This window comes from Ranitomeya variabilis, chromosome 5, assembly GCF_051348905.1.
Source record: "Ranitomeya variabilis isolate aRanVar5 chromosome 5, aRanVar5.hap1, whole genome shotgun sequence".
Lineage (NCBI taxonomy): Eukaryota > Metazoa > Chordata > Amphibia > Anura > Dendrobatidae > Ranitomeya > Ranitomeya variabilis.
In genome coordinates, this window is record NC_135236.1 from 47,482,056 (window position 1) to 47,508,420 (window position 26,365).

The window sequence follows — 26,365 nt, forward strand, 5'->3', positions numbered from 1 at the left end:
TTTTTGGTGCGTTTTTTTGCTGCGTTTTTTATGCTAATTTTCAGCTGCTTTTTACAATACCAGCAAAGCCTACAAGATTTCAGAAATCTCATGCACACACATTGGTTTTTTGCTTGATCAGTATTTAGTGCTTCGCTGCGTTTTTTGGACATAGAGCATGTCACTTCTTTCAGCGTTTTTGCTGCGTTTTTTCACCCATTGACTTGAATGGATGTTGAAAAATACACAGCAAAAACGCAGGTATCATTATTTGCTGCGTTTTTGCTGCTGCAAATCCAAGGACATTAGCATGGACAAAGAGAAAAAAAAGCACCAAAAAACGCAACAAATACACAACAATAACGCACCTAAACCTGCGTTTTTGACTCAGCTTCTTTCCTGCCAAGAAGATCAGGTTTTGCTACAGAAAAAAAAGCAGCAAAAAAGCCATGTGTTAACTTACCCTAATGGTTATAGGATGCTTCGCCCCCAGCAGTTCACCCCCAGCAGTTCGCTCCCGGGTACATTTCACCCCCGCACATTTCATCCCCAGCATTTGGCCCCCAGGATGTTTCGCCCCTGCACATTTCATCCCCGCACATTTCACCCCAGCAGTTCACCTCCTGAACATAACATACCTGGGGGTAAAATATACAGGACCCCAAATGCTGGGGATTCATGTGGCTGCCTTTTCAGCAGCTCACCTAGTGTCTCTTCTGGCTGGCCTTAAACGAGTATTATCACCCTAGAACACAAAAAAACTGACATACTTACCTGTCGCAGCTGCAGCTCCTTGGGTCACGGAGTGCAGTCTAGTGGTTCCCCATGACGTCTTCTCCTGCTTCTGGCTGTCTTTTCATCTTGCCTGGATCACTGATTCATGAAGCATGATAAATGCCATGGCAGTGAGGCCGAATGTCTCATGGCCGCTCACTGACACGATGTCACTCCTGCCTCATTCATCAGTCAATCCAGGGGGCAGGATGCCTCTCTTGTCACCAAGACACTGCTGCACATGTGCAGTGCCGCGATGAGATCAGGCAAAATAAGAGGAAGCTGGGAAGAAGGAGCGGACTAGTGGTGGCCTCCGGATCCAGCCTGGCGATCGATCCCCAGCCCACACAGCCAGGAGAAGATCAGGCAAAGATAAGCAGAAGAAGACCTCCATGGGCGAACTGCTGGGGGCGAAATGGGCGAACTGCTGGGGGGAGAAATGTGTGGGGTGAAATGTGCAGGGCCGAAACATCCTGGGGGCCAAATGCTGGGGATGAAATGTGCGGGGGCGAAATGTACCCGGGGGCTAACTGCTGGGGGCGAACTGCTGGGGGCGAAACATCCAAATCCCGATAATTCTATTAGTGCATGGATGTCCATCTTGTTTGGTGATAAATACATACCTAATTTGTGGGATGGGATGAAACTGAATGGGAGGAAACACAGATTAGATATGAGAAAAAACTTTTTGACAGTGAGGGTGACCAATGAGTGGAACAGGCTGCCACGAGAGGTGGTGAGTTCTCCTTCGGTGGAAGTCTTCAAACAGAGGCTGGAAATACATTTGTTGGAGATGGTTTAGTGACTCCTGCATTGAGCGGGGGTTGGACCAGATGACCATGGAGGACCCTTCCAACTCTACCATTCTATGATTCTATGTGGGATGGATAATTTTAGTCCTTTTCCCCTTTGCTTCTATTATGTCTTATTTAGTACATCAGTAGGTCTGGTCACTTACCCTCCGCACACCGGCACACATCTTTCTGACAGATCATGGCCAATAACTCGCTGTCCTTATCCACATGGTAGAATTTAGAGCAGCGGTTTTCTACAACGATGAGAAAAGTTAAATATGTAAGAAATGCATTTTCAAATATTGAATGCTCGCATATAACAGAAATCTTTTTTATTTCCTACCGGGACTGTAATAGTCATAAACAGTGACAGACGCCGGTTGGATTTGGCCAACGTTAAATATCTGATGGACATTGAATTTGATGCATTCCTCTTCTGTGTGTGAGATCTGTACCGAGGAAGAAAAGAAATGTAAAAACATCAGTAAAGAACTTTTTTGTTTTTGCAGAAGAGCGTCAGGATCTGGGAAACTTATTACAAGATGGGGGCCAGGATAGGGGACATTAATACAGAATGTGGGCCAGAATGGGGGACATTAGTGACGAAAGGTGCCAGGATATGGACTGGAGCCATTATTACGGGATGGTGGCCAGGATAGGGGACATTAATAAAGAATGTGGGCCAGAATGGGTAACATTAGTGATGAAAGGTGCCAGGATATGGACTGGAGCCATTATTACGGGATGGTGGCCAGGAGAGGGGACATTAACACAGACTGTGGGCCAGTGTGGGGGACATTAGTGATGAAAGGTGCCAGGATATGGACTGGAGCCATTATTACTGGATGGTGGCTAGGATAGAGGACATTAATAAAGAATGTGGGCCAGGACGGGGGACATCAGTGAGGAAAGGTGCCAGGATATGGACTGGAGCCATTATTACAGGATGGTGGCCAGGAGAGGGGACATTAATACAGATTGTGGACCAGTGTGAGGGACATTAGTGAGGAAAGGTGCCAGGATATGGTACGTTAGTACAGGACTGGAGCCATTATTACGGGATGGTGGTCAGGAGAGGGGACATTAATATAGATTGTGGGCAAGGATGGGGGACATTAGTGATGAAAGGTGCCAGGATATGGACTGGAGCCATTATTACGGGATGGTGGCTAGGATAGAGGACATTAATAAAGAATGTGGGCCAGGACGGGGGACATCAGTGAGGAAAGGTGCCAGGATATGGACTGGAGCCATTATTACAGGATGGTGGCCAGGAGAGGGGACATTAATACAGATTGTGGACCAGTGTGAGGGACATTAGTGAGGAAAGGTGCCAGGATATGGTACGTTAGTACAGGACTGGAGCCATTATTACGGGATGGTGGTCAGGAGAGGGGACATTAATATAGATTGTGGGCAAGGATGGGGGACATTAGTGATGAAAGGTGCCAGGATATGGACTGGAGCCATCATTACAGGATGGTGGCCAGAGAATTACTGTTGTATTTGAGCACAAAGACAGATATTACACATGGGAGAACAAAGAGAAATTTTAGTATTGCAGGGGACAAATGCATTAATTCCTTACTGACATACAGTATATCGCAATGGTACATCATATCTTGGCTCCCTCTCATTGATGCAGCCTTAGAGACTGAGCCTGCATCTTTGAATGTTGGAGGCAGATGATGGCAGTCATCATTTCCCAGAAGGTGGAGAGTAGCTCTGCACACTGTGACAGCGGCATTTACAGCAGGTGGCAAATTTTTCTTATCAACCATTGGCTTCGATGGATTCTCATGATGACTGGGGGTTTGTTGAACACCCCTGTGCCTGTCATGATGGTATTCCTATGAAAGCCAGTCCGTGGCTAGCTTTTATACAAGTCAGTGATTTTTTTTACTATATCAAGAAATACTTTGGTATTGCTATACTGTATATAGTACGATCGATCAAACAATTGTAGGTTCAAGTTCCCTAAGGAAACTAAAATATATTGTAAAAAAACAGTTTTTTAAAATAAGAAAATGTTTGAACTATCATCCCTTTTCCTATTAAAATAAAATATACGGTATATTTAACAAAAAAAAATACACATATATGGTATCCCCACATCTGTAATATCTGTAACAGTCTGATATATCAAAATATAGAATTCTTTAATCCAATTGATGATTGCTATAATGAGAAAAAAATAAAAATGTTATTGGTCTCGGAAAATGCCATTTTTATCTTTTTACAAATTTCCAAATTTTTTTACTACTTACATAAAAAACCTATGCATGTTTTGCATTGGCCAAGAACATCATATTGCCAGGTCATTTTTACTGTATAATGAACGCTACAAATAAAACATCTAAAAAACAATTGCACATTTTTTTTCCGCTGTTTTGCAGCACAGCAATTTTTTCCCTGCATTTCAGTAGGTCACATGATTTACGATGTCATTCAAAAGTATTACTGCTCATCATAAAAAAAAACAAGCACTCCCTTATCTGTGTTGCGAATAATAAAAAAAAAGTTATGGCTCTTGGAAGAAGGGGAGGAAAAAATAAAAGCTTATGTCTGTTACTTTATGCAGAGAAGAGTCCTGGCTGGAAAAAGTCACAGTTGTCTGTGCCAAATGAAGAAGAAAAGGGTAAATAAATTACCTCATTTGGATGCATTACTGTTAGGTCACTGGATTTACCTGTACTATATACACTTATATCATCTACAGAATTTTGTGCATAATATCATTGATCATCACTGTATCACCTGTACACTGACACTATATACAGAGCTCCTGTGTATAATGTCACCAGTGATCACTGCATTATCTGTACACTGACACTATATAGAGAGCTCCTGTGCATAATATCACTGGTGATGACTGTAATACCTGTACACTGGCAATATATACAGAGCTCCTTTGTATAATGTCACTGGTGATTACTGTATTACTTGTACACTATACACTATATAGAGAGCTCCTGTGCATAATATCACTGGTGATGACTGTATTACCTGTACACTGGCAATATATACAGAGCTCCTGTGTGGGGGTGCACGCAAGCGTCCCAGAAGCAAAGCGTCACGGAAGATAAGCGTCGTGATACAGCAGTTATTCCATGGCACAGAACTAACATCCATCTTCTCTCTTCACACAGGTATAACTTCCCACCTCTGCTTGCTGTCTCATCTGCTGCAATAGACTCTAATGGTATAACTTCCCACCTCTGCTTGCTGTCTCATCTGCTGCAATAGACTCCAATGACTCCAATGGTATAACTTCCCACCTCTGCTTGCTGTCTCATCTGCTGCAATAGACTCTAATGGTATAACTTCCCACCTCTGCTTGCTGTCTCATCTGCTGCAATAGACTCTAATGGTATAACTTCCCACCTCTGCTTGCTGTCTCATCTGCTGCAATAGACTCTAATGGTATAACTTCCCACCTCTGCTTGCTGTCTCATCTGCTGCAATAGACTCCAATGACTCCAATGGTATAACTTACCACCTCTGCTTGCTGTCTCATCTGCTGCAATAGACTCTAATGGTATAACTTCCCACCTCTGCTTGCTGTCTCATCTGCTGCAATAGACTCTAATGGTATAAACTCCCTCTGCTTGCAGTCGGCCATCTGCCACTCTACCATCTAGCAACATATTTTAATGTGCCTGCTTAATGTTTGGTATAATTAATTGGTTGCATTGTAGGATTTACTCACTGTTTGATGTGTAGCCATGACTGTAGCCACTCTAGATACTATCAATTTGAAGGTGTTATAGCATGTTGCCAGCCACAATGTGTTTGATCATTTAACCGCCCCCTGGTGTGCTGGCCCCAGCTGCCAAATTATCCCCACCCTGGTCCCACAATCCATCTCTTCTGACCCAGCATTGGACTATAAATGTAGAACCATCCTTAGGGGTGCAAACAAGTTTGGGTGCACGCAAGCGTCCCAGAAGCAAAGCGTCACGGAAGATAAGCGTCGTGATACAGCAGTTATTCCATGGCAGTTAAGCGTCACGGAAGATAAGTGTCGTGATACAGCAGTTATTCCATGGCAATTAGTCAGGGCAGGAGTCAGGTAACCCACACTCTGCTCTCCCTTCTATCAAAATGCTTTATTCCTATCCTCCTATGCTCCCTTGCAATCCACTTTCACCACCCAATCCCCCCTCCACCACGACTTATATACATCAGCTCCTCACTCCTTCCCTCTCCCATGTACAGCTCCCATGCACTTCTCACCTTCCTGAAAAACCTCAGCCCATCTTACCCAAACACACTGCACAAAAAAACTTCATACACTTCCAAAAACTACTTGCTTTTTCTCTTCTTACTCCTACTTATTTCGGGGGACATCTCCCCAAACCCCGGTCCCCCATCCCCCAACCTTAACCACTACCCTACCTCATATCAAAACCATACTAACCTTATTAATATTACTTGCACTCCCTCATCTCTCCCTTTCAATTGTGCCCTTTGGAATCCACGGTCTGTATGTAACAAGCTTCCTTTCCTGCACAACTACTTTATGAACAACTCTCTGAATCTGTTGGCCCTCACTGAAACCTAATATTCCTATTAGGTATATACTCACCCTCGGACGCGCCCTGCTTCTTTCCGGCAGCCTTCCTTCCTAAGAATGAGCGCGTGAAGGACCTTAGATGACGTCACGGCTTGTCCATGTGACTGCTCGCGACCAATCACAAGCAGCGACGTCATCGCAGGTCATTCACGCGCTCATTCTTAGGAAGGAAGCCTACTGGTTAGTACCAGGGCGCGTCCGAGGGTGAGTATATCAATATTTTTTATTTTGATTCTTTATTTAACACTTAAATATGGATTCCGATACTGATTCCCGATATCGCAAACATATCCCACACAGGGGTCGGGTCGGGTTTCATGAAACCCGACTTTGCCAAAAGTCGGCGACTTCTGAAAATGGCCGACCCGTTTCGCTCAACCCTAATGCAGCAGCTAGGGTCGTCCATCTGGCTAATCGTTACTCGGACATGTCCGCTCTTCGCCAGTCGTTACACTGGCTGCCCATTCATTACAGGATACAATTCAAAGTACTTGTTCTCACCCACAAAGCTCTGCACAGTGCGGCACCCCCTTACATCTCCTCTCTCATTTCTGTCTATCGGCCTAACCGACCTCTGCGCTCTGCAAATGACTTTCGACTAACCTCTGCACTAATCTGTACCTCCCACTCCCAACTCCAAGACTTCTCCCGTGCTGCGCCAATCCTCTGGAATGCTCTACCCCAAGAAATTAGGACCAGCCACAACTTGCATAGTTTTAGGCGCTCGCTCAAGACACATTTGTTCAGAGCGGCCTATCACGTTCCCTAATCAAACTCATTTTATGTTTGTGTGTGTGTAGCCCATTCACTATCTCCATCTACCCTCCACCCCCTGAAGATGGCTGGACCATCATTGTAAATACACCATTGTAAATACACACCTGTACTTTGTATCTCCCCCACCTCATTGTAGATTGTAAGCTCTCATGAGCAGGGTCGTCTTATTTTGCTTTATTACTGTATTGTTAACGTTGTTACCTATGACTGCTGTGTTTGAAACTGTTAAACTGTAAAGCGCTGCGGAATATGTTGGCGCTATATAAATAAAGAATATTATTATTATTATTATTGTACAATGTCACTGGTGATCCCTGTATTACCTGTACACTATATACAGAGGTCCTGTGTATAATGTCACTGGTGATCACTGTATAATCTACAGTCATGGCCAAAAGTATTCACACCCCTGCAATTCTGTCAGATAATACTCAGTTTCTTCCTGAAAATGATTGCAAACACAAATTCTTTGGTATTATTATCTTCATTTAATGTGTCTTAAATGAAAAAACACAAAAAGAATTGTCCTAAAGCCAAATTGGATATAATTCCACACCAAACATAAAAAAGGGGGTGGACAAAAGTATTGGCACTAGAGATGAGCGACTTTCATTTTTTTAAGATCGAGTCGGGTTTTGCGAAACCTGACTTTGTCCAAAGTCGAGTCGAGTGCAGTCGGCCGATTATCGCGAAAAGTCGGGGATCGACCAAAACATGAAACCCAATGCAAGTCAATGGGGAAGCATAGTCGGCAGTGAGTGGAGGCCAGGAAAACACCTACAGTGCCCATTTTAATGCCAAAAACATCCATTCTTGTTTCTGAAGCTTGTCAATCTTAATTAACTTTATAATAATAGTTGGGCATTGGAAATTGGGGGTCATTTGGCAAACGTTGTGGGGGGTAGGGCTGGTTCAAGGTTTTAGTGGGCCCAGGAAACGTGGATTACGTCACGGCGGTGGAGCAGGGAGAGGTAAGTATTTCAACGTTGCAAGTGCTGTGATCCTGAGCAAGCAGGGGGGGCCCACTCGTTCGCATTGGCACTGGCACAGGGCCTCTCAAAGTACAGCCGTGTGTTTGCACGGCGGGGGCGCCTCCCACCGGCAGCGACACTTTTGTGTACTCTGAGGGGCCCTGTGCCTGTGACGTCGCCAACGAGTATGCCCCCTACCTGTTAAAGAAACCTGCACTTTCATCTGCACCTTCCTCTTTGTCCCTGTGTAAGGTGGTATAGTATGCGGGAAGGGGAACCTGACTTTCAGCAGGGTCAGATTGTGGCTGTGTAGCGTGCAAGGGGAATGTAGTGGTCTGGGTCAAAGTACCACAAGACTCATGTAGCACCGGCTGGGCAATGGGCAGGATGAGGAAGAAACACTGATATAGGGCCAAATAATAAAGTGGGCTAAATGCAATTCAAAATTGGTAACAGGACTAACCAGGCAGCATTGCTTAGTTCAGTGGAGGACAACTGTAATGAGAGGCAGACACAGTTAGTAGGCCCAAATAATAAAGTGGGCAAAATAAAGTTCAAAATTGGTAACAGTAATAAACAGGCGGCACTGCTTTGTTCAGTGGAGGAGAACACCTTTGAGCGGCAGACACCGTTAGTAGGCCCAACCCAACTAGTAGGCCCTATGCAGTTTAATATTACAAATGAAGGCCGAAAGCCTGAAGATTAAAGGTCAGGAAAATAACACAGGACAACACCAAGGTGCGGCACACACCGTTAGTAGGCCCCAACCACCACATTTTTAAAAAACAGCACTTAATGAGAGCCAGAAGGTTGAAGCTCAGATTTATACAGTGGAGGACAACACCAGGGAGTGGCAGACACCGTTAGTAGGCCCCAACCACCAAATTTTTAAAAAACAGCACTTAATGAGAGCCAGAAGGTTGAAGCTCAGATTTATACAGTGGAGGACAACACCAGGGAGCGGCAGACACCGTTAGTAGGCCCCAACCACCAAATTTTTAAAAAACAGCACTTAATGAGAGCCAGAAGGTTGAAGCTCAGATTTTTACAGTGGAGGACAACACCAGGGAGTGGCAGACACCGTTAGTAGGCCCTAACCACCAATTTTTTTTCAAAAAGCACTTAATGAGAGCCAGAAGGTTGAAGCTCAGATTTATACAGTGGAGGACAACACCAGTGAGCGGCAGACACCGTTAGTAGGCCCCAACCACCAAATTTTTAAAAAACAGCACTTAATGAGAGCCAGAAGGTTGAAGCTCAGATTTACAGTGGGGCAAAAAAGTATTTAGTCAGTCAGCAATAGTGCAAGTTCCACCACTTAAAAAGATGAGAGGCGTCTGTAATTTACATTATAGGTAGACCTCAACTATGGGAGACAAACTGAGACAAAAAAATCCAGAAAATCACATTGTCTGTTTTTTTATCATTTTATTTGCATATTATGGTGGAAAATAAGTATTTGGTCAGAAACAAACAATCAAGATTTCTGGCTCTCACAGACCTGTAACTTCTTCTTTAAGAGTCTCCTCTTTCCTCCACTCATTACCTGTAGTAATGGCACCTGTTTAAACTTGTTATCAGTATAAAAAGACACCTGTGCACACCCTCAAACAGTCTGACTCCAAACTCCACTATGGTGAAGACCAAAGAGCTGTCAAAGGACACCAGAAACAAAATTGTAGCCCTGCACCAGGCTGGGAAGACTGAATCTGCAATAGCCAACCAGCTTGGAGTGAATAAATCAACAGTGGGAGCAATAATTAGAAAATGGAAGACATTCAAGACCACTGATAATCTCCCTCGATCTGGGGCTCCACGCAAAATCCCACCCCGTGGGGTCAGAATGATCACAAGAACGGTGGGCAAAAATCCCAGAACCACGCGGGGGGACCTAGTGAATGAACTGCGGAGAGCTGGGACCAATGTAACAAGGCCTACCATAAGTAACACACTACGCCACCATGGACTCAGATCCTGCAGTGCCAGACGTGTCCCACTGCTTAAGCCAGTACATGTCCGGGCCCGTCTGAAGTTTGCTAGAGAGCATTTGGATGATCCAGAGGAGTTTTGGGAGAATGTCCTATGGTCTGATGAAACCAAACTGGAACTGTTTGGTAGAAACACAACTTGTCGTGTTTGGAGGAAAAAGAATACTGAGTTGCATCCATCAAACACCATACCTACTGTAAAGCATGGTGGTGGAAACATCATTAGTGTTGAGCGATACCGTCCGATACTTGAAAGTATCGGCCGATACCGGCAAAGTATCGGATCTAATCCGATACCGATACCCGATACCAATACAAGTCAATGGGACTCAAGTATCGGACGGTATCCCTGATGGTTCCCAGGGTCTGAAGGAGAGGAAACTCTCCTTCAGGCCCTGGGAACCATATTAATGTGTAAAAGAAAGAATTAAAATAAAAAATATTGCTATACTCACCCTCCGACGCAGCCTGCACCTTACCGAGGGAACCGGCAGCGTTGTTTGCTTAAAATTCGCGCGTTTACTTCCTTACGTGAAGTCCCGGCTTGTGATTGGTCGCGTGCCGCCCATGTGGCCGCGACGCGACCAATCACGGCAAGCCGTGACGTAATTTCAGGTCCTTCAGGATTTTAAAATTACGTTCTGGCTTGTGATTGGTCGCGTCGCGGTCACATGGGCGACGCGACCAATCACAAGCCGTGACGTCACGGGAGGCTGGACACGCGCGCATTTTAAAATGCGCGCGTGTCCAGCCTCCCGTGACGTCACGGCTTGTGATTGATCGCGTTGCGTCGCGACCAATCATAAGCCAGAACGTAATTTTAAAATCCTGAAGGACCTGAAATTACGTCACGGCTTGCCGTGATTGGTCGCGTCGCAGCCACATGGGCGACGCGACCAATCACAAGCCGGGACGTCACGGGAGGCAGGACACGCGCGCATTTTAAAATGCGCGCGTGTCCAGCCTCCCGTGACGTCACGGCTTGTGATTGGTCGCGTCGCCCATGTGACCGCGACGCGACCAATCACAAGCCAGAACGTAATTTTAAAATCCTGAAGGACCTGAAATTACGTCACGGCTTGCCGTGATTGGTCGCGTCGCGGCCACATGGGCGGCACGCGACCAATCACAAGCCGGGACTTCACGTAAGGAAGTAAACGCGCGAATTTTAAGCAAACAACGCTGCCGGTTCCCTCGGTGAGGTCCAGGCTGCGTCGGAGAGGTGAGTATAGCAATATTTTTTATTTTAATTCTCTCTTTTACACATTTTTACATTAATGTTGTTTCGATACCGATACCCGATACCACAAAAGTATCGGACCTCGGTATCGGAACTCCGATACCCGCAAGTATCGGCCGATACCCGATACTTGCGGTATCGGAATGCTCAACACTAAACATCATGCTTTGGGGCTGTTTCTCTGCAAAGGGGCCAGGACGACTGATCCGGGTACATGAAAGAATGAATGGGGCCATGTATCGTGAGATTTTGAGTGCAAACCTCCTTCCATCAGCAAGGGCATTGAAGATGAAACGTGGCTGGGTCTTTCAACATGACAATGATCCAAAGCACACCGCCAGGGCAACGAAGAAGTGGCTTCGTAAGAAGCATTTCAAGGTCCTGGAGTGGCCTAGCCAGTCTCCAGATCTCAACCCTATAGAAAACCTTTGGAGGGAGTTGAAAGTCCGTGTTGCCAAGCGAAAAGCCAAAAACATCACTGCTCTAGAGGAGATCTGCATGGAGGAATGGGCCAACATACCAACAACAGTGTGTGGCAACCTTGTGAAGACTTACAGAAAACGTTTGACCTCTGTCATTGCCAACAAATGATATATTACAAAGTATTGAGATGAAATTTTGTTTCTGACGAAATACTTATTTTCCACCATAATATGCAAATAAAATGATAAAAAAAACAGACAATGTGATTTTCTGGATTTTTTTGTCTCAGTTTGTCTCCCATAGTTGAGGTCTACCTATGATGTAAATTACAGACGCCTCTCATCATTTTAAGTGGTGGAACTTGCACTATTGCTGACTGACTAAATACTTTTTTGCCCCACTGTATACAGTGGAGGACAACACCAGGGAGCGGCAGACACCTGTTATGATCCTTAGTGGTTGAGGATCACAAATACTCCAGCAAGGTGACTAAACATAGGACAAGCTCTAGGGAGGTGGAAAACTGGACTGACCGCAAAACTGAACCTATCCAACCACACTAGAGGCAGCCGGTGAACGTGTCTAAAATCCTAGACGTCTCGAGCCAGCCTGAGGAACTAACTACCCCTAGAGAGAAAGACAGACCTCTCTTGCCTCCAGAGAAATAATTCCCAAATATATAGAAGCCCCCAACAGATAATAACGGTGAGGTAAGAGGAAGGCACATACACAGGGGTGAAAGCAGATTCAGCAAAAGAGACCCACTAATTCTAGATAGCAGAAAATAGAAAAGGGGTCTATGCGGTCAGTAAAAAACCCTTACAAAATATCCACACTGAGATTTCAAGAACCCCCACACCAACTAACGGTGTGAGGGGAGAAACTCAGTCCCCTAGAGCAACCAGCAAGTAAGAAATCACATTTTAACAAGCTGGACAAAAAACATGATGAACGCTGATAATCAGAAACTGAACAAACAAAAACTTAGCTTGTCTTGGAGAGACTGGGAGCAAGGTAGTCACCAGGAATCTGAAGAGCACTGAATACATTGATAGCAGGCAAGGAACTGAGTATCCAGGTGAGCTAAATAGGAAACCAACCAAGGATAACGAACCAGGTGATGAAGCCAACCTGCAGAAAGACAACACTACGCAGTACCGCTTGTGACCACTAGAGGGAGCCCAAAAATAGAGTTCACAACAGTACCCCCCCTTGAGGAGGGGTCACCAAACCCTCATCAAGACCCCCAGGGCGATCAGGACGAGCTGCGTGGAAGGCACGAACCAAATCGGCCGCATGAACATCAGAGGCGACAACCCAGGAATTATCCTCCTGACCATAGCCCTTCCACTTAACCAGATACTAAAGTCTCCGTCTAGAGATACGAGAATCCAAAATCTTCTCCACCACGTACTCCAATTCGCCCTCGACCAGCACCGGAGCAGGAGGCTCAACAGAAGGAACCACAGGTACCACATACCTCCGCAACAAAGACCTATGGAACACATTATGGATGGCAAACGATGCTGGGAGATCCAAACGAAAAGACACCAGGTTAAGGATTTCCAAGACCTTATAAGGACCGATGAAGCGAGGCTTAAACTTAGGAGATGAAACCTTCATAGGAACATACCGAGAAGACAGCCACACCAAATCCCCAACACGAAGTCGGGGACCCACACCGCGGCGGCGGTTGGCAAAGCGCTGAGCCCTCTCCTGTGACAATTTCAGATTGTCCACCACATGGCTCCAAATCTCCTGCAACCTATCCACCACAGAATCCACCCCAGAACAGTCAGAAGACTCAACCTGACCCGAGGAAAAACGAGGATGGAAACCAGAATTGCAGAAAAAAGGCGAAACCAAGGTAGCAGAACTAGCCCGATTATTAAGGGCAAACTCGGCCAATGGCAAAAAAGTCACCCAATCATCCTGATCAGCAGAAACAAAACATCTCAAATAAGTCTCCAACGTCTGATTAGTTCGCTCGGTTTGGCCATTAGTCTGAGGATGGAAGGCCGACGAAAAAGACAAATCAATGCCCATCTTAGCACAAAAAGTTCGCCAAAACCTGGACACAAACTGGGATCCTCTATCAGACACAATATTTTCAGGAATGCCGTGCAAGCGAACCACATTCTGAAAAAATAGAGGAACCAAATCGGAGGAGGAAGGCAGCTTAGGCAAGGGCACCAAATGGACCATCTTGGAAAAACGATCACACACCACCCAGATGACAGACATTTTCTGAGATACTGGCAGATCCGAAATAAAATCCATGGAAATGTGCATCCAAGGCCTTTTCGGGACAGGCAAAGGCAAAAGCAAACTGCTGGCACGAGAACAGCAAGGCTTAGCCCGAGCACAAATCCCACAAGACTGCACAAAGGAACGCACATCCCGCGACAAGGAAGGCCACCAGAAGGACCTAGCCACCAAATTTCTGGTACCAAAAATCCCAGGATGACCCGCCAACACCGAAGAATGAACCTCGGAAATAACTCTGCTGGTCCATCTATCCGGGACAAACAGTCTCTCTGGTGGACAACGGTCAGGTCTATCCGCCTGAAATTTCTGCAGCACTCGTCGCAAATCTGGAGAAATGGCAGACAAAATCACTCCCTCTCTGAGAATACCAGCCGGCTCAGAAACTCCCAGAGAGTCAGGCACAAAACTCCTAGAAAGTGCATCAGCTTTCACGTTCTTCGAACCAGGCAGGTATGAGACCACGAAGTTGAAACGGGAGAAAAACAACGACCAACGAGCCTGTCTAGGATTCAGGCGCTTGGCAGACTCGAGGTAAATCAGATTTTTGTGATCAGTCAGGACCACCACACGATGTTTAGCTCCTTCGAGCCAATGTCGCCACTCCTCAAATGCCCACTTCATAGTCAACAACTCCCGATTACCAACATCATAATTTCGCTCGGCAGGCGAAAACTTTCTTGAAAAGAAAGCACACGGCTTCATCACAGAGCCCTCAGAGCTTCTCTGCGACAAAACAGCCCCTGCTCCAATCTCTGAAGCATCAACCTCGACCTGGAAGGGGAGAGAGACATCTGGCTGACATAAGACTGGAGCTGAAGAAAACTGGTGCTTAAGCTCCCGAAAGGCCTCCACGGCCGCAGGAGACCAATTAGTCACATCAGAGCCCTTCTTGGTCAAATCTGTCAAAGGTTTAACCACACTAGAAAAATTAGCGATTAAACGACGGTAAAAATTAGCAAAACCCAAGAACTTCTGAAGACTCTTAACAGACGTGGGCTGAGTCCAGTCATGAATAGCCTGGACCTTGACTGGGTCCATCTCCACAGTAGAAGGAGAAAAAATAAAACCCAAAAAGGAGACCTTCTGTACTCCGAAGAGGCATTTTGAGCCCTTCACAAATAAAGCATTAGCACGCAGGACCTGAAACACCATCCTGACCTGCTTCACATGGGACTCCCAATCATCAGAAAAAAACAAAATGTCATCCAGATAAACAATCATAAATTTATCCAGATATTCTTGGAAAATGTCATGCATGAAGGACTGAAACACAGAAGGAGCATTAGAGAGTCCAAAAGGCATCACCAAGTACTCAAAATGGCCTTCCGGCGTATTAAATGCTGTTTTCCATTCATCTCCCTGCTTAATGCGCACAAGATTATATGCACCACGGAGATCTATCTTGGTGAACCAACTGGCACCCTTAATCCGAGCAAACAAATCAGACAATAGTGGCAAAGGATACTGAAATTTGACTGTGATTTTATTCAGAAGCCGATAGTCAATACAAGGTCTCAAAGATCCGTCCTTCTTGGCCACAAAAAAGAATCCTGCACCAAGAGGGGAAGAGGATGGGCGAATATGTCCCTTCTCCAAAGACTCCTTTATATAACTCCGCATCGCGGCATGCTCTGGTATAGACAAATTAAAAAGTCGTCCCTTAGGGAATTTACTACCAAGAATTAAATTTATAGCACAGTCACAATCCCTATGAGGGGGCAGGACACTGGACCTGGGCTCATCAAATACATCCTGGTAGTCAGACAAAAACTCAGGGACCACAGAAGGAGTGGAAGAAGCAATAGACACCAATGGAGTATCGCCATGAATTCCCTGACAACCCCAACTAGACACAGACATAGCTTTCCAATCTAAAACTGGATTATGAGCCTGCAGCCATGGCAGACCCAAAACGACAACATCATGTAAATTATGCAGACCAAGAAAGCGAATCACCTCCTGATGAACGGGAGTCATGCACATGGTCATTTGCGTCCAATACTGAGGTTTATTCTCAGCCAATGGCGTAGCATCAATTCCCCTCAGAGGAGTAGGAAATTCCAAAGGCTCCAGGACAAAACCACAGCGCCTGGCAAATGACAAATCCATCAGATTCAGGGCAGCACCTGAATCCACAAAGGCCATAACCGAGTAGGACGACAAAGAACAAATCAAAGTAACAGACAAAATAAATTTAGGCTGTATAGTACCAATGGTGATAGGTTTAGCAACCTTTTTTAAGCATTTAGAGCATGCTGAGATAACATGAGCAGAATCACCACAGTAAAAGCACAACCCATTTTGACATCTATGACTTTGTCACTCAATTCTGGTCAGAGTTCGATCACATTGCATAGACTCAGGTTCCTGTTCAGAAAATACCGCCAAAGGATGAGCAGATTTGCGCTCCCGCAAACGCCGATCAACCTGAATGGCTAAAGCCATAGAATCACTCAGACTTGTAGGGGTGGGGAACCCCACCATAACATCCTTAATGGCTTCAGAAAGACCTTCTCTGAAATTTGCAGCCAGGGCACACTCATTCCATTGAGTAAGCACTGACCATTTCCGAAATTTTTGACAATACACCTCTGCTTCATCCTGCCCTTGAGAGAGGGCCAGCAATGCTTTTTCTGCCTGATTCTCAAGATTAGGCTCCTCATAAAGCAATCCAAGAGCCAGAAAAAACGCATCCACATTAAGCAATGCAGGATCTCCTGGCGCCAGAGAGAAAGCCCAATCCTGCGGGTCGCCACTCAACAAGGAGATAACAATCTTTACTTGCTGAGCGGAATCACCAGAGGAACGAGGTCTCAGAGATAGAAATAACTTACAATTATTCTTAAAATTCTGAAACCTAGATCTATCTCCAGAAAACAACTAAGGAATGGGTATCTTAGGTTCTGACATAGGGCTATGAATAACAAAATCCTGAATACTTTGCACCCGTGCAGCAAGATGATCCACACTAGAAGTCAGAGTCTGAACATCCATGTCTGCAGCTGAGCTCAAAACCACTCAGAGTTCAAGGGGATGAAAGAAGCTAGACAGATTGCAGCACAAAAAAAAAAAAAAAAAATGTACTCAGGTCTTCTATACTGTTATGATCCTTAGTGGTTGAGGATCACAAATACTCCAGCAAGGTGACTAAACATAGGACAAGCTCTAGGGAGGTGGAAAACTGGACTGACCGCAAAACTGAACCTATCCAACCACACTAGAGGCAGCCGGTGAACGTGTCTAAAATCCTAGACGTCTCGAGCCAGCCTGAGGAACTAACTACCCCTAGAGAGAAAGAAAGACCTCTCTTGCCTCCAGAGAAATAATTCCCAAAGATATAGAAGCCCCCAACAGATAATAACGGTGAGGTAAGAGGAAGGCACATACACAGGGGTGAAAGCAGATTCAGCAAAAGAGGCCCACTAATTCTAGATAGCAGAAAATAGAAAAGGGGTCTATGCGGTCAGTAAAAAACCCTTACAAAATATCCACACTGAGATTTCAAGAACCCCCACACCAACTAATGGTGTGAGGGGAGAAACTCAGTCCCCTAGAGCAACCAGCAAGTAAGAAATCACATTTTAACAAGCTGGACAAAAAACATGATGAACGCTGATAATCAGAAACTGAACAAACAAAAACTTAGCTTGTCTTGGAGAGACTGGGAGCAAGGTAGTCACCAGGAATCTGAAGAGCACTGAATACATTGATAGCAGGCAAGGAACTGAGTATCCAGGTGAGCTAAATAGGAAACCAACCAAGGATAACGAACCAGGTGATGAAGCCAACCTGCAGAAAGACAACACTACACAGTACCGCTTGTGACCACTAGAGGGAGCCTAAAAATAGAGTTCACAACAGACACCGTTAGTAGGCCCCAACCACCAAATTTTTAAAAAACAGCACTTAATGAGAGCCAGAAGGTTGAAGCTCAGATTTATACAGTGGAGGACAACACCAGGGAGCGGCAGACACCGTTAGTAGGCCCCAACCACCAAATTTTTAAAAAACAGCACTTAATGAGAGCCAGAAGGTTGAAGCTCAGATTTATACAGTGGAGGACAACACCAGGGAGCGGCAGACACCGTTAGTATGCCCTAACCACCAATTTTTTTTTTAAAAAGCACTTAATGAGAGCCAGAAGGTTGAAGCTCAGATTTATACAGTGGAGGACAACACCAGGGAGCGGCAGACACCGTTAGTAGGCCCCAACCACCAAATTTTTAAAAAACAGCACTTAATGAGAGCCAGAAGGTTGAAGCTCAGATTTATACAGTGGAGGACTACACCAGGGAGCAGCAGACACCGTTAGTAGGCCCCAACCACCAAATTTTTAAAAAACAGCACTTAATGAGAGCCAGAAGGTTGAAGCTCAGATTTATACAGTGGAGGACAACACCAGGGAGCGGCAGACACCGTTAGTAGGCCCGAACCACCAATTTTTTAAAAAAAAGTACTTAATGAGAGCCAGAAGGTTGAAGCTCAGATTTATACAGTGGAGGACAATTTGAATTAGGGACTGCAGACAGACTTAGTAGGCTGTCCCCTGTGGACCATGCATCCACCACATTAACCCATTGCGCCGTAATGGACACGTAACCTTCCGTGGCCATGCCTACAGGTCCATGCGTCTGTTGTCAGGTGCACCTTTGTACTCACAGATTGCCAGAGTGCATGGACAATGCGGTCTTTTACATGCTGGTGGAGGGTTGGGATGGCTTTTCTCGCAAAAGTAGTGTCGACTGGTTAGCTTGTAGCATGGTACAGCGTAGTCCATCATGGCTTTATTAATATTAAATAAAATATATAAATAGGCTCTATGAACTTTTAAATAGGTTCCAGGGGTACACGGGCAGCATTGGTGTGGTCAGCGGAGGACGATTGCAAGGAGGGACCGCAGACAGGCTTACTAGGCCTAAAATAAATAAAAATAGGCTCAAGGCACTTAGAGTTATCTCGCAGGGGTACACAGGCAGCATTGTTGTGGTCAGTGGAGGAGGATTGCAAGGAGGGACCGCAGACAGGCTTACTAGGCCTAAAATAAATAAAAATAGGCTCAATGCAGTTTTAAATAGGTTACATGGGTACACAGGCAGCATTGTTGTGGTCAGTGGAGGAGGATTGCAAGGAGGGACCGCAGACAGGCTTACTAGGCCTAAAATAAATAAAAATAGGCTCTATGCAGTTTTAAATAGGTTACATGGGTACACAGGCAGCATTGGTGTGGTGAGCGGAGGACGATTGCGAGGAGGGACCGCAGACAGGCTTACTGGGCCTAAAATAAATAAAAATAGGCTCTATGCAGTTTTAAATAGGTTACATGGGTACACAGGCAGCATTGTTGTGGTCAGTGGAGGAGGATTGCAAGGAGGGACCGCAGACAGGCTTACTGGGCCTAAAATAAATAAAAATAGGCTCTATGCAGTTTTAAATAGGTTACATGGGTACACAGGCAGCATTGTTGTGGTCAGTGGAGGAGGATTGCAAGGAGGGACCGCAGACAGGCTTACTAGGCCTAAAATAAATAAAAATAGGCTCTATGCAGTTTTAAATAGGTTACATGGGTACACAGGCAGCATTGGTGTGGTGAGCGGAGGACGATTGCGAGGAGGGACCGCAGACAGGCTTACTGGGCCTAAAATAAATAAAAATAGGCTCTATGCAGTTTTAAATAGGATACATGGGTACACAGGCAGCATTGTTGTGGTCAGTGGAGGAGGATTGCAAGGAGGGACCGCAGACAGGCTTACTGGGCCTAAAATAAATAAAAATAGGCTCTATGCAGTTTTAAATAGGTTACATGGGTACACAGGCAGCATTGGTGTGGTCAGTGGAGGAGGATTGCAAGGAGAGACCGCAGACAGGCTTACTAGGCCTAAAATAAATAAAAATAGGCTCTATGCAGTTTTAAATAGGTTACATGGGTACACAGGCAGCATTGGTGTGGTGAGCGGAGGACGATTGCGAGGAGGGACCGCAGACAGGCTTACTGGGCCTAAAATAAATAAAAATAGGCTCTATGCAGTTTTAAATAGGTTACATGGGTACACAAGCAGCATTGGTGTGGTCAGCGGAGGACGATTGCAAGGAGTGTCTGACACAGTTAGTACTCCCAAAAAATAAATAGATGTTAATGTCTCGCAAAACAACAAAAAAAACAAACAAAAGTGTGGCATACTTAGGTATAGGGGTGGGCTCATCTGCTGAGTTTCCGACATAGTAATTTGGCAGTATTTACTGGTGTCAATATAGGACACTGACCCAGACTATTTTAACTAGCATCATAGATGTCAACAAATTGGTATTGTCAGTGCCAGGCATTGAATGATGTCAGCGCATAGACTAAACATTGGTGGAGCTGTGAGAGATAGTTTTGCACGTGGTAGAGCACAGTTTGAGCTGGGGGGGGGGTGAACTCTCTTGTGGCCGGCGGTACCGTCCCAGGGCCCCTCATGTTACAATGGTGTGTCTGACGTTGGGTGCGCGCCACCACCGCCAGAGACACTTTATTGTACTATGAGGGACCCAGTGGCAGTGCCGTCGACCAAAAGCGGGCACACCCACCTCTTCAGACAAACGGCACTCTAACGGGTGCTTGCGCCAAGTGGCGAGACCACGGCCCTGTGGGCGGAGTTTTCCCATTGAGGGAGGTGTAAATATGTCGTATGCTGGACAAACAGCTGCTGCAAATTCAGAGATTGGAACACTCAGTAAGACCAGTCCACAAGCAAGACATTTTTATAGGAAAGCTAGGTGTCAGCCGGGAAAGGTGGGGCAAAATAATTTGAAATCCAGGAGTGGTTCATTTTAATGAAGGTTAGATCATCCACATTTTGGGTAGCCAGATGAGTCCTTTTTTCGGTTAATATTGAACCAGCAGCACTGAATACTCTTTCTGATAGCACACTAGCTGCTGGGCAAGCAAGCTCCTGCAATGCATATTCTGCCAATTCAGGCCAGGTGTCTAATTTGGATGCCCAGTAATCAAATGGGAATGACGGTTGAGGGAGAACATCGATAAGGAATGAAAAATAGTTAGTAACCATACTGGACAAATGTTGTCTCCTGTCACTTTGAATAGATGTTGCAGTACCTGTCCTGTCTGCGGTCATTGCGAAATCACTCCACAACCTGGTCAGAAAACCCCTCTGTCCAACGCCACTTCTGATTTGTGCACCTCTAACACCTCTGCCCTGTAGCCCCCTGCAGCTCGTGTGAGAACCATCACCGGCGCTGTGTGCTGGGAATGCCTGAATCAAACGGTCTACAAGAGTTGCTTGTTTGGTTGCTAATATTTGTTCGAGGTTCTCATGTGGCATAATATTTTGCAATTTGCCTTTATAGCGAGGGTCAAGGATGCAGGCCAACCAGTAATCGTCATCGGTCATCATTTTAATAATGCGTGGGTCCCTTTTGAGGATACGTAAGGCATAATCCGCCATGTGGGCCAAAGTTCCAGTTGTCAAATCTGCGGTTGTGCTGGTTTGAGGGGCAGTTACAGGCAAATCTACGTCACTTGTCTCCCTTAAAAAACCAGAACCCGGCCTTGCAACGCCACTAATTTCTGTTGGCCCAGGAGAAGCTTCCTCATTAAAAAAGTACTCATCCCCATCATCCTCCTCCTCCTCTTCGCCCGATACCGCGTCCTCTACACGGCCCTGACCAGACAATGGCTGACTGTCATCAAGGCTTTCCTCTTCCTCGGCTGCAGACGCCTGCTCCTTTATGTGCGTCAAACTTTGCATCAGCAGACGCATTAGGGGGATGCTCATGCTTATTATGGTGTTGTCTGCACTAACCAGCCGTGTGCATTCCTCAAAACACTGAAGGACTTGACACAGGTCTTGTAGCTTCGACCACTGCACACCTGACAACTCCATGTCTGCCATCCAACTGCTTGCCCGTGTATCCTCCCACAAATACATAACAGCATGCCTCTGTTCGCACAGTCTCTGAAGCATGTGCAGTGTGGAGTTCCACCTTGTTGCAACGTCAATGATTAGGCGATGCTGGGGAAGGTTCAAAGACCGCTGATAGTTCTGCATACGGCTGGAGTGCACGGGCGAACGGCGGATATGCAAGCAAAGTCTGCACACTTTGAGGAGCAGGTCGGGTAACCCCGGATAACTTTTCAGGAAGCACTGCACCACCAGGTTTAAGGTGTGAGCCAGGCAAGGAATGTGTTTCAGTTGGGAAAGGGCTATGGCAGCCATGAAATTCCTTCCGTTATCACTCACTACCTTGCCTGCCTCAAGATGTACAGTGCCCAGCCATGACTGAGTTTCTTTCTGCAAGAACTCGGACAGAACTTCCGCGGTGTGTCTGTTGTCGCCCAAACACTTCATTGCCAATACAGCCTGCTGACGCTGGCCACTAGCTGTCCCATAATGGCACACCTGGTGTGCAACAGTGGCAGCTGCGGATGGAGTGGATGTGCGACTGCGGTCTGTGGACGAGCTCTCGCTTCTGCAGGAGGATGAGGAAGAGGAGGAGGGGGAGGGAACGTCTACAGCCAACTCTTTCCTTGACCGTGGGCTAGGCAGAACTGTCCCAATATTGCTGTCCCCTGTGGACCCTGCATCCACCACATTCACCCAGTGTGCCGTGATGGACACGTAACGTCCCTGGCCATGCCTACTGGTCCATGCATCTGTTGTCAGGTGCACCTTTGTAGTCACAGACTGCCTCAGTGCATGGACGATGCGGTCTTTAACATGCTGTTGGAGGGCTGGGATGGCTTTTCTAGAAAAGAAGTGTCGACTGGGTAGCTCGTAGCGTGGTACAGCATAGTCCATCAGCGCTCTGAAAGCTTCGCTTTCAACTAACCGGTAGGGCATCATCTCTAATGAGATTAGTCTAGCAATGTGGGCGTTCAAACCCTGTGTACGCGGATGCGAGGATGAGTACTTCCTTTTCCTAACAAGAGTCTCATGTAGGGTGAGCTGGACTGGAGAGCTGGAGATCGTGGAACTAGCGGTGGTGCCGGTGGACATGGCAGACTGAGAGAGGGTTGGAGATGGTATTCTTGCCGGTGCCCTACATGCAGTGTTTCCTACTACGAACCTGGTGATTCCCTGACTGCTTTGGCCTGGAGACAAAAGCTGCACAGATACTGCAGGTGTTGCGGGAAATGGTGGGCTTACAGTGAGGGAAGGGATGTAGCGTTGCTGACTAGCTTCATTGGTCGAGGGTGCTGCAACCTTTAGGCACGTTTGGTAGTTAGTCCAGGCTTGCAAATGCATTGTGGATAAATGTCTATGCATGCAACTTGTATTTGGACTTTTAAGATTCTGACCTCTGCTTAAGGTAGTTGAACATTTTTGACAGATGACTTTGCGCTGATCATTTGGATGTTGTTTAAAAAAATGCCAGACTGCACTCTTTCTACTATCGGATACCTTTTCAGGCATTGCAGACTGAGCTTCTTTAACCGGATGGCCACGCTGTCCTCCAACTGGTTTTGGTTTTGCCATGCGTTTTTGGCCAGATACGGGCCCGGCAGATGGTAGCTGTTGTGATGTTGATGCCTGCTGCGGCTCCTCCTCCTCCTCCATTTCAGAACTACTGCCGCCTGCACCCTGTTCCCCCAATGGCTGCCAATCGGGGTCAACAACTGGGTCATCTATGACCTCCTCTTCTATCTCGTGTGCAACTTCGTCTGTGTCACCGTGTAAGCCGGTGGTATAGCGTTCGTGACGGGGCACCATAGTCTCAGCTGGGTTTGATTCTGGCTCAGTACACTGCGAGGGCAATGTTCTGGTCTGAGTCAAAGGAACAGCATAGTAATCTGGCTGTGGCTGTGCATCAGTGCACTCCATGTCCGATTCAACTTCTAATGGGCATGGCCTGTTAACTGTTTCACTGTCTAACCCAGGAAGAGCTCCATGGAGTAACCCGTTGTGTCTCCTGACGCATCCTTCTCTCTTGTTCTGGGTGAAGAAGACAAGGAAGCGACTTGTCCCTGACCGTGAACATCCACTAACGACGCGCTGCTTTTACATTTTGCACTTTCAGAAGAGGAGGCAAAAGAGCTAGAGGCTGAGTCAGCAAGGAAAGCCAAAAATTGTTCTTGCTGCTCCGGCTTTAAAAGCGGTTTTCCTACTCTCAGAAAAGGGAGCGTTCGAGGCCTTGTGTAGCCAGACGACGAACCTGGCTCAACAACTCGAGACTTAGGTGCTGTACTGCTTTTACCACGACCACCTGATGCTCCACCACCACTACCATCATTACCAGCTGACAATGACCGCCCACGGCCACGACCTCTTCCACCAGACTTCCTCATTGTTTGCAAAACGTAACCAAAGTAACGGTATTTGTTACTGTAAAACAACTTATAAGGTGAACTCTAACTTCTGTAGGATTAATATACACCTTTATATGTGGCTGACACTGAAAGGAAAACCAGGCCCAATGTTACACACTAGGTTTTCTGTGCCCCAATAATTTGAGACAGATGCCACACACACGACCGGCACTCAAGCAGAAATGCCAATCTTAATCTCCCACTATTTTTTTTTTTTTTTAGGGAGAATAAAAAAATAAATAAAAAATGGCCCAGTATTACACACTAGGTTTTCTGTGGCACACAATGAGAGACAGATGCCACACACAGCAATGGCACAGAGGCAGACTTGCCAATCTTTATCTCCCACTATTTACTTTTTTTTTTCAGGGAGAATAAAAAAAAATAAAAAATGGCCCAGTATTACACACTAGGTTTTCTGTGCACACAATGAGAGACAGATGCCACACACAGCACTGGCACAGAGGCAGACTTGCCAATCTTTATCTCCCACTATTTATTTTTTTTTTTACAGGGAGGATTTAAAAAAAAAAAAAAAAAAGGGCCCAGTATTACACACTGGTTTTCTGTGGCACACAATGAGAGACAGATGCCACACACAGCAATGGCACAGAGGCAGACTTGCCAATCTTTATCTCCCACTATTTTTTTTTTTCAGGGAGAATTTACAAAAAAAAAAAAAATGGCCCAGTATTACACACTGGTTTTTTGTGGCACACAATGAGAGACAGATGCCACACACAGCAATGGCACAGAGGCAGACTTGCCAATCTTTATCTCCCACTATTTATTTATTTTTTTACAGGGAGAATTAGAAAAAAAAAATGGCCCAGTATTACACACTGGTTTTCTGTGGCACACAATGAGAGACAGATGCCACACACAGCAATGGCACAGAGGCAGACTTGCCAATCTTTATCTCCCACTATTTTTATTTTTTTTTCAGGGAGAATAAAAAAAAAATGGCCCAGTATTACACACTAGGTTTTCTGTGGCACACAATGAGAGACAGATGCCACCCACAGCAATGGCACGGAGGCAGACTTGCCAATCTTTATCTCCCACTATTTATTTTTTTTTTTTCAGGGAGAATTTACAAAAAAAAAAATGGCCCAGTATTACACACTAGGTTTTCTGTGGCACACAATGAGAGACAGATGCCACACACAGCAATGGCACAGAGGCAGACTTGCCAATCTTTATCTCCCACTATTTATTTATTTTTTTACAGGGAGAATTAAAAAAAAAACAAAGGGCCCAGTATTACACACTGGTTTTCTGTGGCACACAATGAGAGACAGATGCCACACACAGCACTGGCACAGAGGCAGACTTGCCAATCTTTATCTCCCACTATTTATTTATTTTTTTACAGGGAGAATTAAAAAAATAAAAAAAGGGCCAGTATTACACACTGGTTTTCTGTGGCACACAATGAGAGACAGATGCCACACATAGCAATGGCACAGAGGCAGACTTGCCAATCTTTATCTCCCACTATTTATTTATTTTTTTACAGGGAGAATTTAAAAAAAATGGCCCAGTATTACACACTAGGTTTTCTGTGGCACACAATGAGAGACAGATGCCACACACAGCAATGGCACAGAGGCAGACTTGCCAATCTTTATCTCCCACTATTTATTTTTTTTTTCAGGGAGAATAAAAAAAAAAAATGGCCCAGTATTACACACTAGGTTTTCTGTGGCACACAATGAGAGACAGATGCCACCCACAGCAATGGCACGGAGGCAGACTTGCCAATCTTTATCTCCCACTATTTATTTTTTTTTTTTTCAGGGAGAATTTACAAAAAAAAAAAATGGCCCAGTATTACACACTAGGTTTTCTGTGGCACACAATGAGAGACAGATGCCACACACAGCAATGGCACAGAGGCAGACTTGCCAATCTTTATCTCCCACTATTTATTTATTTTTTTACAGGGAGAATTAAAAAAAAAACAAAGGGCCCAGTATTACACACTGGTTTTCTGTGGCACACAATGAGAGACAGATGCCACACACAGCACTGGCACAGAGGCAGACTTGCCAATCTTTATCTCCCACTATTTATTTATTTTTTTACAGGGAGAATTAAAAAAATAAAAAAAGGGCCAGTATTACACACTGGTTTTCTGTGGCACACAATGAGAGACAGATGCCACACATAGCAATGGCACAGAGGCAGACTTGCCAATCTTTATCTCCCACTATTTATTTATTTTTTTACAGGGAGAATTTTAAAAAAATGGCCCAGTATTACACACTAG

General features: G+C 45.6%; 1 protein-coding gene across 5 annotated transcripts in view; it reads right to left on the reverse strand.

Annotated features, from left to right (window-relative positions):
• LOC143774327 (A.superbus venom factor 1-like) overlaps positions 1-26,365 on the reverse strand; it is a 247,395-nt gene that overhangs the window by 11,397 nt on the left and 209,633 nt on the right. For all 5 annotated transcript variants that reach the window (XM_077261792.1, XM_077261791.1, XM_077261793.1 and 2 more), the window contains 2 exons: positions 1,891-1,996; positions 1,712-1,801 (listed from right to left, as the gene is read on the reverse strand). In XM_077261792.1, coding sequence (XP_077117907.1) covers positions 1,712-1,801; positions 1,891-1,996 — 196 coding nt within the window. The remainder of the gene's footprint in view (positions 1-1,711; positions 1,802-1,890; positions 1,997-26,365) is intronic.